The 15,087-nt window shown below is 41.5% G+C and overlaps 1 protein-coding gene across 1 annotated transcript in view; it reads left to right on the top strand.

Annotated features, from left to right (window-relative positions):
* Window positions 1-15,087, top strand: part of LOC134298715 (nucleolar protein 4-like) — a 155,241-nt gene that overhangs the window by 88,102 nt on the left and 52,052 nt on the right. The window contains exon 3 of the mRNA XM_062979786.1: window positions 11,869-11,980. Within this exon, the coding sequence (XP_062835856.1) occupies window positions 11,869-11,980 (112 nt within the window). The remainder of the gene's footprint in view (window positions 1-11,868; window positions 11,981-15,087) is intronic.

The following is a 15,087-nucleotide window of genomic DNA, read 5'->3' as shown; positions in this document are numbered from 1 at the left end:
ACAAGGCCGCCAGATTTCTCTGCCAAAGGGTGACTCACCAAACTGCAACTCTCATTATTCCATAGCAAGGAGCACTAGCAGTTAAACTGCCCGAAAGTACCATTGCTATGTTTGTGCCAAAAGGGCTAGGGACTCTGCACATGTTCAAAGGCACCATTGCTGCATATGTTCCCAAAGGGCTAGGGGCACTGCACATGCTCAAAGGCACCATTGCTGCATACGTTCCCAAAGAGCGAGGGATTCTGCACATGCTCAAAGGCACCATTGCTTCATACGTTCCCAAAGAGCGAGGGATTCTGCACATGCTCAAAGGCATCATTGCTGCATATGTTCCAAAAGGGATAGGGACTCTACACATACTAATAAGGCACCATTGTTGCATATGTTCTAAAAGGGCGAGGGATTCTGCACATGCTCAAAGGCATCATTGCTGCATATGTTCCAAAAGGGACAGGGACTCTACACAATACCAATAAGGCACCATTGTTGCATATGTTCCAAAAGGACGAGAGATTTTGCACATGCTCAAAGTCACCACTGCTGCAAGGGATTCTGCAACGAACCATTGCCGCGTATGCTCCAAAAGAGCTAGGGACTCTTCACATGCTCAGAGGCACTATTAATGTATATGTTCCCAAAGGGATAGGGATTCTGCACATGCTCAAAGGCACCATTGCCACATATGCTCCCAAAGGGCGAGGGATTCGGCACATACTCAAAGGCACTATTACTGCCTATGTTTCCAAAGGACTAGGGACACTCTGCACATGCTCAAAGGCACTATTTCTTCATATGTTCTCAAAGGGCTAGGGATTCTGCACATGCTCAAAGGGACTATTACTGCATATGTTCCCAAAGGACAAGGAACTCTGCACATGCTCAAAGGCACAATTGCTGCATATATTCCAAAGGCGCTAGGAACTCTGTACATGCTCAAAGGCACCACTGCTGCATATGTTCCAAAAAGGCTAGGGATTCTGCACATGCTCAAAGACACAATTGTTGCATATATATTGTGAGCCGCCCCGAGTCCCCACGGGGAGATGGTGGCGGGGTATAAATAAAGTTTTATTATTATTATTATTATTATTATTATTATTATTATTATTATTATTATTATTATATTCCAAAAGAGCAAGGGACCCCTTAGCTCAATGTTGGGGGGTCACACAAACTTGGGCAGCAATACAAGGTTTCTGAATGCCACCCATTTCCCCAAATCTGTGAGCAACAGCATGCAGTGTTTACAGTGGACTCTGCAGAAAATGTGACTATACTTCACAAAAAGGAAACGGACCTGTTCAGCAAGCCTTGCAAATGCTGGTCTATTGGGTTTCATACCTATTTTATATTATGTTATGTTATATTCCTGGGGTCACGTAAAAAGGTATAGGGTGGAAAAGGGTCACAGGTGGGGAATGTTTTAAGAAGTCCTGCTGCAAGGCACCGTTGCTGCTCACGTTGCAGGATTCTACCCTGGGACTGAAAATAAATTTTGCGCCTTAAACCGGCATGAGTTCTGACCTAAGCCAAGCCCTGCCACCTGCCTGGCCCTGTGCTTTTGACAGACATTTTGGGGAAGTTGAACGCTCGGCACAAAGAGGCCCTTTTGTCTTTGGAGTCAAACCACTTCCTTATATTTTGAGTCCGGACGCAAGGGTTGCGATCCTTTTTGGGTTCTTTCTGCTGCTGGAGGAAGCAGTGGGCGTCAAGCAGCCGCATTCCCTGCGTCTTCAGGAGAAGAAGCTTGACAGCTTTTCATAGCTAGCTCTTCCAAAGCCAGGCTTCTGGAGGGGCTTCTGGAGGCAAAGTTGCCCATGGAAAATGATTTGGACACTTGCCTCCACTGTGACCATCATCTCTCCATCTATCTGTCTGTCTATCCGTCTATTTATTTGGTGATTGTTCTTCTAAGCCGTTTCTGACTTATGGCAACCCTCCCACTGAATTTTCTGGACCTGAGAGTGTTGTGATCCACTCAGCGGGTTTCCACAACTGAGCAGGGATTCAGAGTGCATCTACACTGTCGAATTAATGCAGTTTTGACATCAGTTTAACTGCTGTAGCGCAATGCTATGGAATCATTGTAGTTTAGTGAAACACCAACACTCCTTGGGGAGGAAGGTTTGCAAAACTACAACTCCCATGACTCTATAGCACTGAGCAATGGCATTTTAAGTCCTTCCACACTGTATTAATTCTGCAGTGTAGATGCACCTTCAAATTCATCCAACACTAAGACTATTGCACTTTGTTGGCGCATGGTTTTCTTTGCAAGATTTCATCAAAGATGCGTTAAGTCTAGCCTTTCTCTATGGCTGAGAGAGTGTGTGACTTGTCCATGATCACCTATTTATTTATTTACAGTCTTTTTATTCCTCCCTTTTTACTCCAAAGGGAACTCAGGGTGGATCACAACACACACATAAATGGCAAACATTCAATGCCGTTAGACATACATGACAGACAAACAGATAGAGAGGTATATCGCCATTTTTTCCAACTTCGGCGCCTGGAGGTTATTCTTGATTCCAGCCACAGGGGGGTGCTGTTGCACCATCCGCTATGACATCAAGCCCTATGATTGCAGAATTTTTCCTCCTTGCTCTTTGATCGCCGGCATTTTTTATGGTAAAATACCTCCCTGCTTAAGCAGTGTCTAATTTCTCTACTCATGCTGTTTTTGAACTACTGTTTTCGAACTGCTTAGGTGGACAGTGAGCTGGGCTGATGGTTGGGTGCTCACTCCGACTCGGGCTTCGAACTGGCAACCTTCTGGTTTGCAATTATTTATTGCTGCTGGTGATTAACCAGCTGTGCTAAAGCTTGGCTCACCTGTTGGGATTCATGACTGAAAAGGGTTTTGAACCATGAACTCCAGATTCGTAGTTGAATGCTCAAACCAACGGCAGCATGATGGGTAATTGAAATATTTATATCCTGCCCTATGTCCAGATATTTCAGCTAATATTAGATAGATAAATAGATGATAGATAGACAGATAGATAGATAGATAGATATCCATTTAAACCGAATGATTAGAAATTGCTTTCTTAGAAAACACAGCCTTCTTCTGGTGACAAAGGGTGCATCTGCACTAAATAATTAATATAGTTTAATGCCACTTTAACCTCCATGACTCAATGCTATGGCATAGTAGGAGTCTCAGTTTGGTGAGTTAGAAGCAGTCTTTGGAAAAATCCCACGTTTCCAATATCTATAGGTACTTAAGCTTCATTATAGGCAGTGCCATTGTCAAATATGGGCATCCCTTGTATAAAATCAAGAACTACTTTTTGGAATTATTATTATTATTATTATTATTATTATTATTATTATTATTATTATTATTATGTGGATGGTGATATCCATGGATGCAGAATCTGCAAATACAGAGGGCCAATTGTATAACCTAAAACAAATAATCCTGGGGACAAATGATATGCTAGATTTGTGTGGTTTTTAACAATTGGTTTTAATGTATAGATGATTTTTCTTAACTTGTATGGTTTAATGTATATGCTTATTGTTTTTACATGTTTGCTTATATGGCATTGAATAGTTGCCAATTTGTAAGAAGCTCTGAGTCCCCTTTGGGGTGAAACGGGCAGGGTATAAATATAGTAAGAAAAAGAAAGAAAGAAAGGAAGGAAGGAAGGAAGGAAGGAAGGAAGGAAGGAAGGAAGGAAAGAAAGAAAGAAAGAAAGAAAGAAAGAAAGAAAGAAAGAAAGACAGAAAGACAGAAAGACAGAAAGACAGAAAGAAAGATAGATAGATAGATAGATAGATAGATAGATAGATAGATAGATAGATAGATAGATTGATTGATTGATTTAAGGTGAAGTTATTCACATTCAGGGATGTACCAGGGCAGCAAATCCAATTTGGATTCACTGTCATATAAAACCCAGGTTATCTGCTTTGAACTGGATTATATGGCATTGTATTTATTTTATTTATTTATTTACATCACTTTTACCCCGCCTTTCTCCCCGAGGGGACTCAATATAGTGTAGAGTCATATAATCCACTTCAAAGCAAATCATGTGGACTACCTCCTTTGATAATCTGGATTATATGGCTGTGTAGAAGGGGCCTCTGTCCCCTTGGTGTGGATTTGATCCTTGTGGATTCAGCTGAGGATTCTATATGTCTGCCGCAATCTTGCAGATCTGTGAGTGATATAATCTATATATATAAAAGGGTAATGAAATTTTGGCCTAGGACAAAACAACAAAACTACACATCCCAGAAACACTAAACTTGGCAGCACAACCCCTCATCCATGCCTCTACGGTCATACAACAAAAAGCTCCAGCTACTCCGGAAAATGGCCAGGCTTTGAGACTGCAAGGCTATTCACTGCTATTCCACCTGTCCAACAAAGGATTCTCATAAGCCACAGCAACGCATGGCCGGGCAAAGCTAGTAATAACAAAAATAGCAACAACAACAACTACTTCTACTGCTACTCCATGGGCAGTTCCTGGGAAAAATTGAGAGCAAAATTGACAAGGAAAAAACATGGCTGTGGCTCACAAATGAAACTTTGAAAAAGGAGACGGAGGGCCTGATTCTGTCAGCCCAAGAACAAGACATTAGAACCAATGCCATCAAAGCCAAAATTGAAAAGTCGATGACAGATCCCAAATGTAGATCCTGCAAAGAAGCAGATAAAACAATAGATCCCATCCTCAGCTGCTGCAAGAAGATTGCACAGACAGACTACAAGCAGAGGCATAACATCTTTGCTCAGATGATCCATTGGAACATGTGCCACAAATACCATCTCCTTGTGATAAAGAACTGATGGGATCACAAGCCAGAAAAGGTTACGGAAAAAGAACATGTCAAACTATTCTGCGACTTCTGAATTCAAGCTAATAGTTTTGGAGCACAATATTCCTGACCTCATGATTGTGTTAAAAAACAAAATATGGATAATTGATGTTGCAATCCCAGGCAACAGCAGGATTGAAGAGAAGCGACTGGAAAAGCTGATTTAAAGATCGAACTGCAAAGACACTTGCTCTGGGGCAGAACTGGGCAAACTTGAGCCCTCCAGGTGTTTTGGACTCCAACTCCCACAATTCCTAACAGCCTACCGGCTGTTAGGAATTGTGGGAGTTGGAGTCCAAAACACCTGGAGGGCTCAAGTTTGCCCATGCCTGTTCTCGAGACAGGGACACAATGGAGCCATGGATGCAAATGGCAGGAAAAGGGATTTGACTCGTTTCCCGGACATAATCCTTGCAGCCTCTTCTCGTCTCCAAGCATCCTTTGCTTTGACGCTTCTGGAAGGGAATTGCTGATGCAAGGACTCCGTGAGAGGACGAAGGTTTAGGCAGGTTCAGCCAAAAAAGGAAGGAAGAAAGGTGAGAGGAATGGCAACCATTTTGGCATCCTTTGCCAGCATGCAAGCAAACCAAGTCCTCCTCCTTTCTGCTCTTTGCCCTACCGCTCTCATCTTGAAAACAGAAAATTGGGTTTTGCTGCCACTTAGTGGAAGTACATCTCTCCGTATTTATATATATGTATTTCAGGACATTTTCTTCCCTTGTTTGTAAAACCCCTCTTTTAAAAACCAGTGTCCCTTTTTTTGCACTTATTATTATTATTATTATTAGTAGTAGTAGTAGTAGTAGTAGTATGCTGCTTTTTCTCTTAAGGGACACTCAAAGTAGCAAGCAGTGCTTAAAAGCAATGCAAAATTCATTGCAAAATTGAATATGTTTTAATATGTATCTTTTATAGAAATACATTTCAATACATGTATTTGTGGTATTTATTATTATTACAGTAGAGTCTCACTTATCCAACATAAACAGGCCGGCAGAACGTTGGATAAGTGAATATGTTGGATAATAAGGAGGGATTAAGGAAAAGCCTATTAAACATCAAATTAGGTTATGATTTTACAAATTAAGCATCAAAACATCATGTTATACAACAAATTTGACAGAAAAAATAGTTCAATACGAAATAATGCTATGTAGTAATTACTGTATTTATGAATTTAGCACCAAAATATCATGATATATTGAAAACATTGACTACAAAAATGTGTTGGATAATCCAGAATGTTGGATAAGCGAGACTCTACTGTATATCAATTTCTTGAGCAACTGAGCATCATAGGACTTGGCTTCCTGACCTTTTAATATCTTGGACATCTTCTGGATACATTCCTGCAGTTGTGTGAATGTGCCAGCATGACAAGATGCATGATGTGATATTGGACACATCTAAACCGCAGAACTAATATGGTTTGACACCACTCTAAATGCCATGGCGGCATGCTATATAGTCTTGGGAGTTGTAGTTTGATGAGGCACCAGTCTTTTTGGCAGAGAAGGCGAGAGACCTTGCAAAAGGACAGCTCTCAGATTCCATAGCATTTTGCAATTGTACTTAAAGTGGTATCAAATTGCATTTATTCCTCAGTGTGGGTTGCACCCCTGGAGCATAGGATTTTGAGGATGCTTTGCAGAAAACCAGGAGCCCCGGTGGCGCAGTGCGTTATAGCGCTGAGCTGCTGAACTTGCAGACCGAAAGGTCCCAGGTTCAAATCTAGGGAGCGGAGTGAGCGCCCGCTGTTAGCTCCAGCTTCTGCCAACCTAGCAGTTCGAAAACATGCCAATGTGAGTAGATCAATAGGTACCATTTCTGCGGAAAGGTATTGGCACTCCATGCAATTATGCCAATGGCCACATGACCTTGGAGGTGTCTACGGACAACGCCGGCTCTTCAGCTTAGAAATGGAGATGAGCACCAACCCCCAGAGTCGGGCACGACTGGACTTAACGTCAGGGAAAAACCTTTACCTTTTTTACCTTGCAGAAAAGCAGCATTCGTTAATAAGTTGCATATGTGTGTTTGTATGGACCACGTTTTCTCATATTATCTGTTTCCCTGCAAAGATGTTGTTGTCGTTTTGAACAGCAACCTTGGTGAGGGAAAATAACAGATTGTTCCGAGAGGAATGAGTAGGTTGCAGCGATGAGCAAGAAGGAACGCACTCTGAGCCAGCCTGGAAAGTCCCTTCCCTGGAGATTTTCCACCCTCTGCTAGGTTTGGGGGAGTGCCTTATATTTGGGAAGCAGCTTTGCAGAGCCTTTGTCATAGGCAATCCCTTGTAGCCCGAATATGATGGCCTTCCAAGTACAGTGTCTTGTTGGTGGACACGTAGGTGACTGAGGAGCCCTATTCTTGACCCACATGTTCTTCCATAGTGACATCGGTTTCCAGGTGGAAGGTGGTCCCGGTCAGGGTTGGCTTGACATGCTTTCCTCTCGGCACGTTTCTCCCTTTCTCCCTCCATTCATCCCTCTTCGAATTCCACAGCACTGCTGGTCACAGCTGACCTCCAGTTAGAGCACTCAAGGGCCAGGGCTTCCCAGTTTATTTCTTTATTTCTTTACAGTATTTATATTTTGCCCTTCTTTCTCACCCCGAAGGGGACTCAGAGCGGATCACAATGTACACATACAGTAGACCAGGGGTCCCCAAACCTTTTAAACAGGGGGCCAGTTCACGATCCTTCGGACCGTTGGAGGGCCGGACTATAGTTGGCCATCGAGCAATAAATATAATAATAATAACAACAACAACAACAATAAAAAAGAGGGTTGGAAGAGACCCTTTGGGCCATTGAGTCCAACCCTCTTCTGCCTTTGTGCATTGAAAGCACAAGCAAAGCACCCCTGACAGATGACCACCCAGCGTCAATGTTAAGAAGAAGGAGGAGGAGGAGGAGGAGGAGGAGGAGGAGGAGGGTTGGAAGAGACCCCTTGGGCCATTTAGTCCAACCTCCTTCTGCCTCTGTGCACCAAAAGCAGAAGCAAAGCATCCCTGATAGATGGCCACCCAGCCTCAGTAATAATAATAATAATAATAATAATAATAATAATAATAATAATAATAATAATAAGGGTTGTAAGAGAAGAAGAGACCCCTTGGGTTATTTAGCCCAACCCCCTTCTGCCCTTGTGCCGTGGGGGCCGGATAAATGGCTTCGATGGGCTGCATCCGGCCCCCGGGCCTTAGTTTGGGGACCCCTGCAGTAGAGTCTCGCTTATCCAACATAAACGGGCCGGCAGAATGTTGGATAAGTGAATATGTCATGAGTTCGAGGCCAGCTCGGAGCCCCGTGTTTGTCTTGTCTTTGTTCTATGTTAAGGCATTGAATGTTTGCCTTACATGTGTAATGTGATCCGCCCTGAGTCCCCTTCGGGGTGAGAAGGGCGGAATATAAATAATGTAAATAAATATGTAGGATAATAAGGAGGGATTAAGGAAAAGCCTATTAAACATCAAACTAGGTTATGATTTTACAAATTAAGCACCAAAACATCATGTTATACAACAAATTTGACAGAAAAAGTAGTTCAGTATGCAGTAATGCTATATAGTAATTACTGTATTTACGAATTTAGCACCAAAATATCATGATGTATTAAAAACATTGACTACAAAAATGCATTGGATAATCCAGAACGTTGGATAAGCGAGTGTTAGATAAGTGAGACTCTACTGTAATTGGCAAACATTCAATGCCATATACACATAGAACAGAGACAGACATAGAGGTAATTTAAACTTCTCCAGCTTCCTGTGGGTATGCTCAATTCCAGCCACAGGGGGAGCAGCTGCTTCATCATCCACTGCAACGGCAACTTCCTCATTCCAAACGCTTGCTGGATGATTTTTTTTAAGAGTGTTGTAAATTAGTTAAATCAGCCTCCCCACATATAAGTGGTACCTAAATTTCTTGATAGAGTAAGGGTAAAGGTTTCCCCTGATGTTAAGTCCAGTCGTGTCCGACTCTGGGGGTTGGTGCTCATCTCCATTTCTAAGCCAAAGAGCCAGTGTTGTCCATAGACACCTCCAAGATCATGTGGCCGGCATGACTGCATGGAACGCCATTACCTTCCCACCGGAGCGGTACCTATTGATCTACTCACATTTGCATGTTTTTTAACTGCTAGGTTAGCAGAAGCTGGAGCTAACAGCAGGCGCTCACTCCGCTCCCCGGATTTGAACCTGGGACTGCAAGTTCAACAGCTCAGCGCTTTAACACACTGAGCCACCGGAGGCTCTTCTTAATTGATAGATGCAACTATCTTTCGGGTTGCTTAGGTCAGCAACGAGCAGGGGCTATTGATTTGATTTTAATTGTCGGGTGCTCACTCTAACATGGGCTGGCCTCGAACTCATGACCTCTTGGTCAGAGTGATTTATTGCAGCTGGCTACTAACCAGCCTGCGCCACAGCCCGGCCCCTTAATGATGTTCTCAGTGTCTATGCCACAGTTTGTAAGGTTGGCTTTAATCCGTTTTCCTGCCCACAAACATTTCATTTTCCATTCTTGAGTAGAGAGTAGATTAACTGCTTTGGGAGACAGTGATCTTTGGGCATTCGGATAACGTGGCCAGTCCAGCGGAGTTGATGGCGAATGATCATGGCTTTAATGCTAGTAGTCTTTGCTTCTTCCAGCATGCTGACATTTCTCTGCCTATCTTATTCCCAAGAGATCTGCAAGATTTTCCAGAGGCAACACTGATGGAATCTTTTCAGGAGTTGAGTGTGATGACTGTAGATGGTCCATATTTTGCAGGCAAAGAACAGGGTTGGGAGGACACAGGGCCGTAGCCAGAAAAAAATTTCGGGGGGGGGGGGGGGGGGGGTTTGAACCATTAACACACACCCCTCCCTTCTACAAACCTGTCAATATCTGCTTGAGATAGTCCTGGAGGGACTCTTAATGTTTTGCGACTCATAGACTTAGTATGGGGATTTGGTTAACCAGTTAAAATTCATGAGTAAACCAGGTTTTTTTTTATAACCTGAAAAATTTGGGGGGGGGGGGGTTGAACCCCTAAAACCACCCCTCGCTACAGGCCTGGAAGGACAGTAGTGTTATAAACAAGCATCTTGGTCTCCCTACAAATGTCCTGATTCTCAAACACTCTCTACTTCATTCGGAAAAATGCTGCGCTCGCAGAGCTCAGGCAGTGTTGTATTTCAGTGTCAATGTTGACTTTTGTGGAGAGGTGGCTGCCAAGCGAGTGGAAAGCGTCAACGCATAGCAGCGTTGGGAGAACAGTAGTTTTATAAACAAGCACCTTGGTCTCTCTACAGATGTCCCGATCATCAAACACTCTCTGCTTCATTCAGAAAAATGCTGCACTTGCAGAGCTCAGGCGGTGTTGTATTTCAGTGTCAATGTTGACTTTTGTGGAGAGGTGGCTGCCAAGGTAGCAGAAATATTTTCTAATATTACACCATTAAGCTGTATTTCTGGTATTGTGGAGAGATTGTTTGGTGACTGCTGGAAGAGCACTTTGGTTTTCTCAATGTTCAATGTGAGACCAAGCTTTTTGTATGCTTCTGCAAAGTTGTTTAGAGTGGCTTGTAGGTTTGCTTCTGAAAGAGCACAGACTACGTTATCATCAGCATATTGGAGTTCTGTGCAAAACCTGTGCTCAGGGAAACTTGTTGTTGTTGTTGTTGTTGTTGTTGTTGTTGTTGTTGTTGTTGTTGTTGTGTGCCTTCAGGTCATTTATGGTAACTGTATCACAGGGTTTTCTTGCCAAGATTTGTTTGGTGTGAGTGGTTTTGCCTTTGCCTTCCTCTGAGGCTGAGAGAGTGTGACGCTCAGTAGGTTTCATGGCATTTGCTGCTTTGAGTGTCCTTTGGAAGAGAAAAAGTGGGATATAAATACTTGTTGTTGTTGTTGTTGTTACTACTACAGTAAAGTCTCACTTATCCAAGCTAAACAGGCCAGCAGAACTTTGGATAAGCGAATATCTTGGATAATAAGGAGGGATGAAGGAAAAGCCTATTAAACATCAAATTAGGTTATGATTTTACAAATTAAGCACCAAAACATCATGTTATTCAACAAATTTTACACAAAAAGTAGTTCAATACACAGTAATGCTATGTAGTAATTACTGTATTTACGAATTTAGCACCAAAATATCATGATGTATTGAAAACATTGACTACAAAAATGCGTTGGATAATCCAGAACGTTGGATAAGTGAGTGTTGGATAACTGAGACTCTACTGTACGTGTTGTTGTTATTATTATTATTACTACTACTACAGTAGAGTCTCACTTATCCAAGCTAAATAGGCTGGCAGAACCTTGGATAAGCGAATATCTTGGATAATAAGAAGGGATTAAGTAAAAGCCTTATTAAACATCAAATTAGGTTATGATTTTACAAATTAAGCACCAAAACATCATGTTATACAACAAATTTGACAGAAAAAGTAGTTCAATATGCAGTAATGTTATGTTGTAATTTCTGTATTTACGAATTTATTACCAAAATATCACGATATATTGAAAACATTGACTACAAAAATGCCTTGGATAATCCAGAACCTTGGATAAGCGACTCTTGGATAAGTGAGACTCTACTGTATTTCGGTCCCCAAACCTGCCCTTGACTTAGACACGATTAGCAAACTGTAAAGTAGTCATTTGCTAATCAAACTGTCATAGGGGATCTTATCAATACATTACATCCATAGCATTCCCACCATCTATTAAATTAGTTATCTGGAAAAGAAAAAAAAAGATCAATTCAGTACGATTTGTTCTGGACCAAAGTAGGATGGGATATATGCATAAGATATAGTGATGTAATTAATATTTCCAACTTCTTTTCAAGATACTTGAGTCAGCATGTTGGGCAAATTAAGCTAATCCTCATTGGTATACATAGCCTGTATCTCTAGAAAGGGTTTTTCAAAATGAATATAATTTGGCAGGTCAACGTGATGCAAGGAAAGCCAAGGAGATGCATTTTTTGCTGGCACTGATTCTTTATTGGATATTTTCCCTTTCTGCTCCAGATTGCGGAGACCTATGCTTTCCTGCCCAGAGAGGCCGTGACCAGGTTCCTGATGAGTTGCACCGAATGCCAGAAAAGGATGCATTTTAACTCCAACGGCGTGGAGCCCAAAGGTAAAGCCCCACAAAGCAGCTAAGGAATTGATCTATCAAATTATGATGATGATGATTATTATTATCATTTAGCATGAAATAGTTATACAAGGCTCTGCACTACCATATAATGCAGTTTGGAATTGGTCAGCTAAGTCCCCATCTATACTGCATTGGTTAACTACATTGAACTGCATTATATGGGTCTACACCAGGGATGGGCAAACTTGGGCCCTCCGGGTGTTTTGGACTCCAACTCCCACAATTCCTAACAGCCGGCAGGCTGTTAGGAATTGTGGGAGTTGGAGTCCAAAACATCCGGAGGGCCCAAGTTTGCCCATCCCTGGTCTACATGGACCATATAATACAGTTCCAAGATGCATTTCACATTTTCTGTTCCTGGTTTGAAAGTATTATTTCCTGTTTTTTTGTGTGATGCTTATTTTGAAAATAGTTGTTCTACTCTAGAAACTTCTATATTGAATTGGTTGAGGGCAAAATGTGCTGCAGGATGTCCCTCCCACAAAGAAAAAAGTTTTTTTTTTGCAGTCTAATAAGCCTTTTCCATGTCTTTAAATTATAGGCCCAATTAGGAAATGACATTTATAACCTAGGAACAAAAGTCGCATCACATAGTGTAATATGTATTTATTGTGTCAGAAGCAAATTGAGGATACAGTTATATCTATCTATCTATATAAAAGAGTGATGGCATCACGGCGACCCACAAAACAACAAAACTACAGGCCCTCCAACCTCGAAATTTGACAACACAACCCATCATCCACGCCTCTAGGTTGATACAACAAAAAGAAAAGAAAAATAAAGTCCTAATTAGAGAGAGAGGAATAATTGCTTTTATCCAAATGCTGCCAGTTAGAAGGCTAAGCTCCTCCAACTTGGTCTCCTAGCAACCCAAAAAATAATAATAAAAAACACTAAAAATTAATACAATAAAATACTATAATAACAGAAAATAACTAAAAATAATACAAGAAAATAATAAAATATAATAAATAAAAATATAACTTACAATAAAATTAATAAAAAATTGCAAATAACGTCAAATAAAAATTACACAACAATTTTTAACCAATACCACCACTACTTTGCCACAGCAACGCGTGGCTGGGCACAGCTAGTATTATTTAAAAACACAAAGTGGAAAAACTTGGCATTATATTAGATTTCCTTTGACCAGAAGCTGGCCACTTGGAGAGCCTGTGAGAAGGTCCTCCACTGTGCATGTGCAAGGCTCAGACACCATTGTAATAAGTGGTCTGTGGTTTGTTCTTCTCCACACTCGCATGTTGTGGACTCACACTTTGTGGCCCCATTTATTAAAATTAGCTCTGCATCTCTTGTTGCCAGAGTGCAGTCTGTTCAGTGCCTTCTAAGTCGCTCAGTCTTCTGCGTGCCCAGGAGGGAGTTTCTCATCTAGTATCAGCCACTAATTGCGGTTCCAGGTTTTAGCCTGCCACTTTTGGACTCTTGCTTGCTGAAGTATTCCTGCGAGTATCTCTGTAGATTTTAGGATGCTGTTTCTTGATTTAAGGCATTAGCTTGCTAGCTGATATCCGAACAGAGGCTGGGACGGAGATGTCAATGCATTGGTCCTTTCATTGCTGGCTGCTACTTCCCGACAGATATCAGGTGGTGCAATGCTGGCTAAACAATATAATTTTTCCAGCAGTGTAGGACATAGACATCCTGTGATGATGTGGCATGTCTCATTAAGAGACTCATTTATTTATTTATTTGCAACATTTATACCCCGCCCTTCTCACCCGAGAGGACTCAGGGTGGCTTACAAAAATTGGCAAAATGTAATGCCCAAAATGCAATCATAAAAATAAAACAATATAAACAGATCCATTAATAACATTGTTAAAACACATTATAAAAACCTTAAAAATGTATATATAATTAATTCCATTCGTCCGAGATCCTCATGCTTCATCCTTAAATCAGGCCATGCCAACTTTGTCATTTACTCATCAAAAGCTTGGGCACATAACCATGTTTTCACGGCCCTTCTGAATTCCACATCCACTGTTTTAATATGGTGAGATGTGTTCCACACTGGGCATGCGTATTCAGCAGCAGAGTAGCAAAGTGCAAGGGCAAATGTCTTCACTATGTTAGGTTGTGATCCCAGGTCGTGCCAGTTAGCTTTCCTATGATATTATTTCTAGTGTCCACTTTTTGCTTGATAGGCAAGCAATGCATCTTGTAAGTCAGAGCACGGTCCAGGGTAACTCCCAGGTATTTTGGTTTGCTACAGTACTCCAGTGAGATCCTTTCCTAGGTAATCCTCAGAGCTTGAGATGTTTATCTATTCTGAAGGAGAAAAGCACACGTCTGCATTTTAGATGGATTAGAAATTGACTGGTTTTCCCTGTAACAGGCAGTAAGAGCACCTAAAGCTTCTGAAAGCTTCTGTTCAACCCTTTCAAAGCTAGTGTTGTGACTCAGCTGGAGCCTCAGAGTGACTCTGATAGGGATTATGGGATTCAGGTTCAGAGTGTCCCTGTTGTAGAGGATGAGGAACAGAGAGGTTTTCCCACAGCAGGGAATGATGTTGATATTGAAAATAGCCAGGTGCAAATTGACTCAGGAAAGGAGGACTGTTCTCAGTCTGATAGCATGCAGACAGACGCTAACGAGCTGTCTGGCCTTGATGAAACGGAATCTCTAGATCGAGCTGGCCGTTTGGAATTCAGGGTTCGAAGGAGTGTAAGAATAGCAAACAAGAAGGAGGTCAGAGGCCAAATAAATGCTTTCATGCTCTGCGAAGAGTATTAAAACAGTGTGTTGGGAGACAAACCTTTGTCAAAGCAACTTTCATTCAACCTAGAAACAAGTTCTCATTCTACTGGATTTCTTATATCCTTTGTGTGTTCATGTTCATGGGACTTTGTTATGCTCTAAATGGGACTTAGTTTATTCCTGGTGATTTCTTGGATTATGCTTTAATAAATAAATAAATAATAATAATAATAATAATAATAATAATAATAATAATAATAATAATAATAATAATAATAATTTTATTCTTGTACCCTGCCTCTATCTCCCCGCAGGGACTCAGGGTGGCTTAGAAATGCAAAAGAGTATACATACAAAAA

Source organism: Anolis carolinensis, chromosome 4, assembly GCF_035594765.1.
Source record: "Anolis carolinensis isolate JA03-04 chromosome 4, rAnoCar3.1.pri, whole genome shotgun sequence".
NCBI lineage: Eukaryota > Metazoa > Chordata > Lepidosauria > Squamata > Dactyloidae > Anolis > Anolis carolinensis.
The sequence above is the reverse complement of the archived record's forward strand: the minus strand, read 5'-3'. Positions and strand labels throughout refer to the sequence as shown.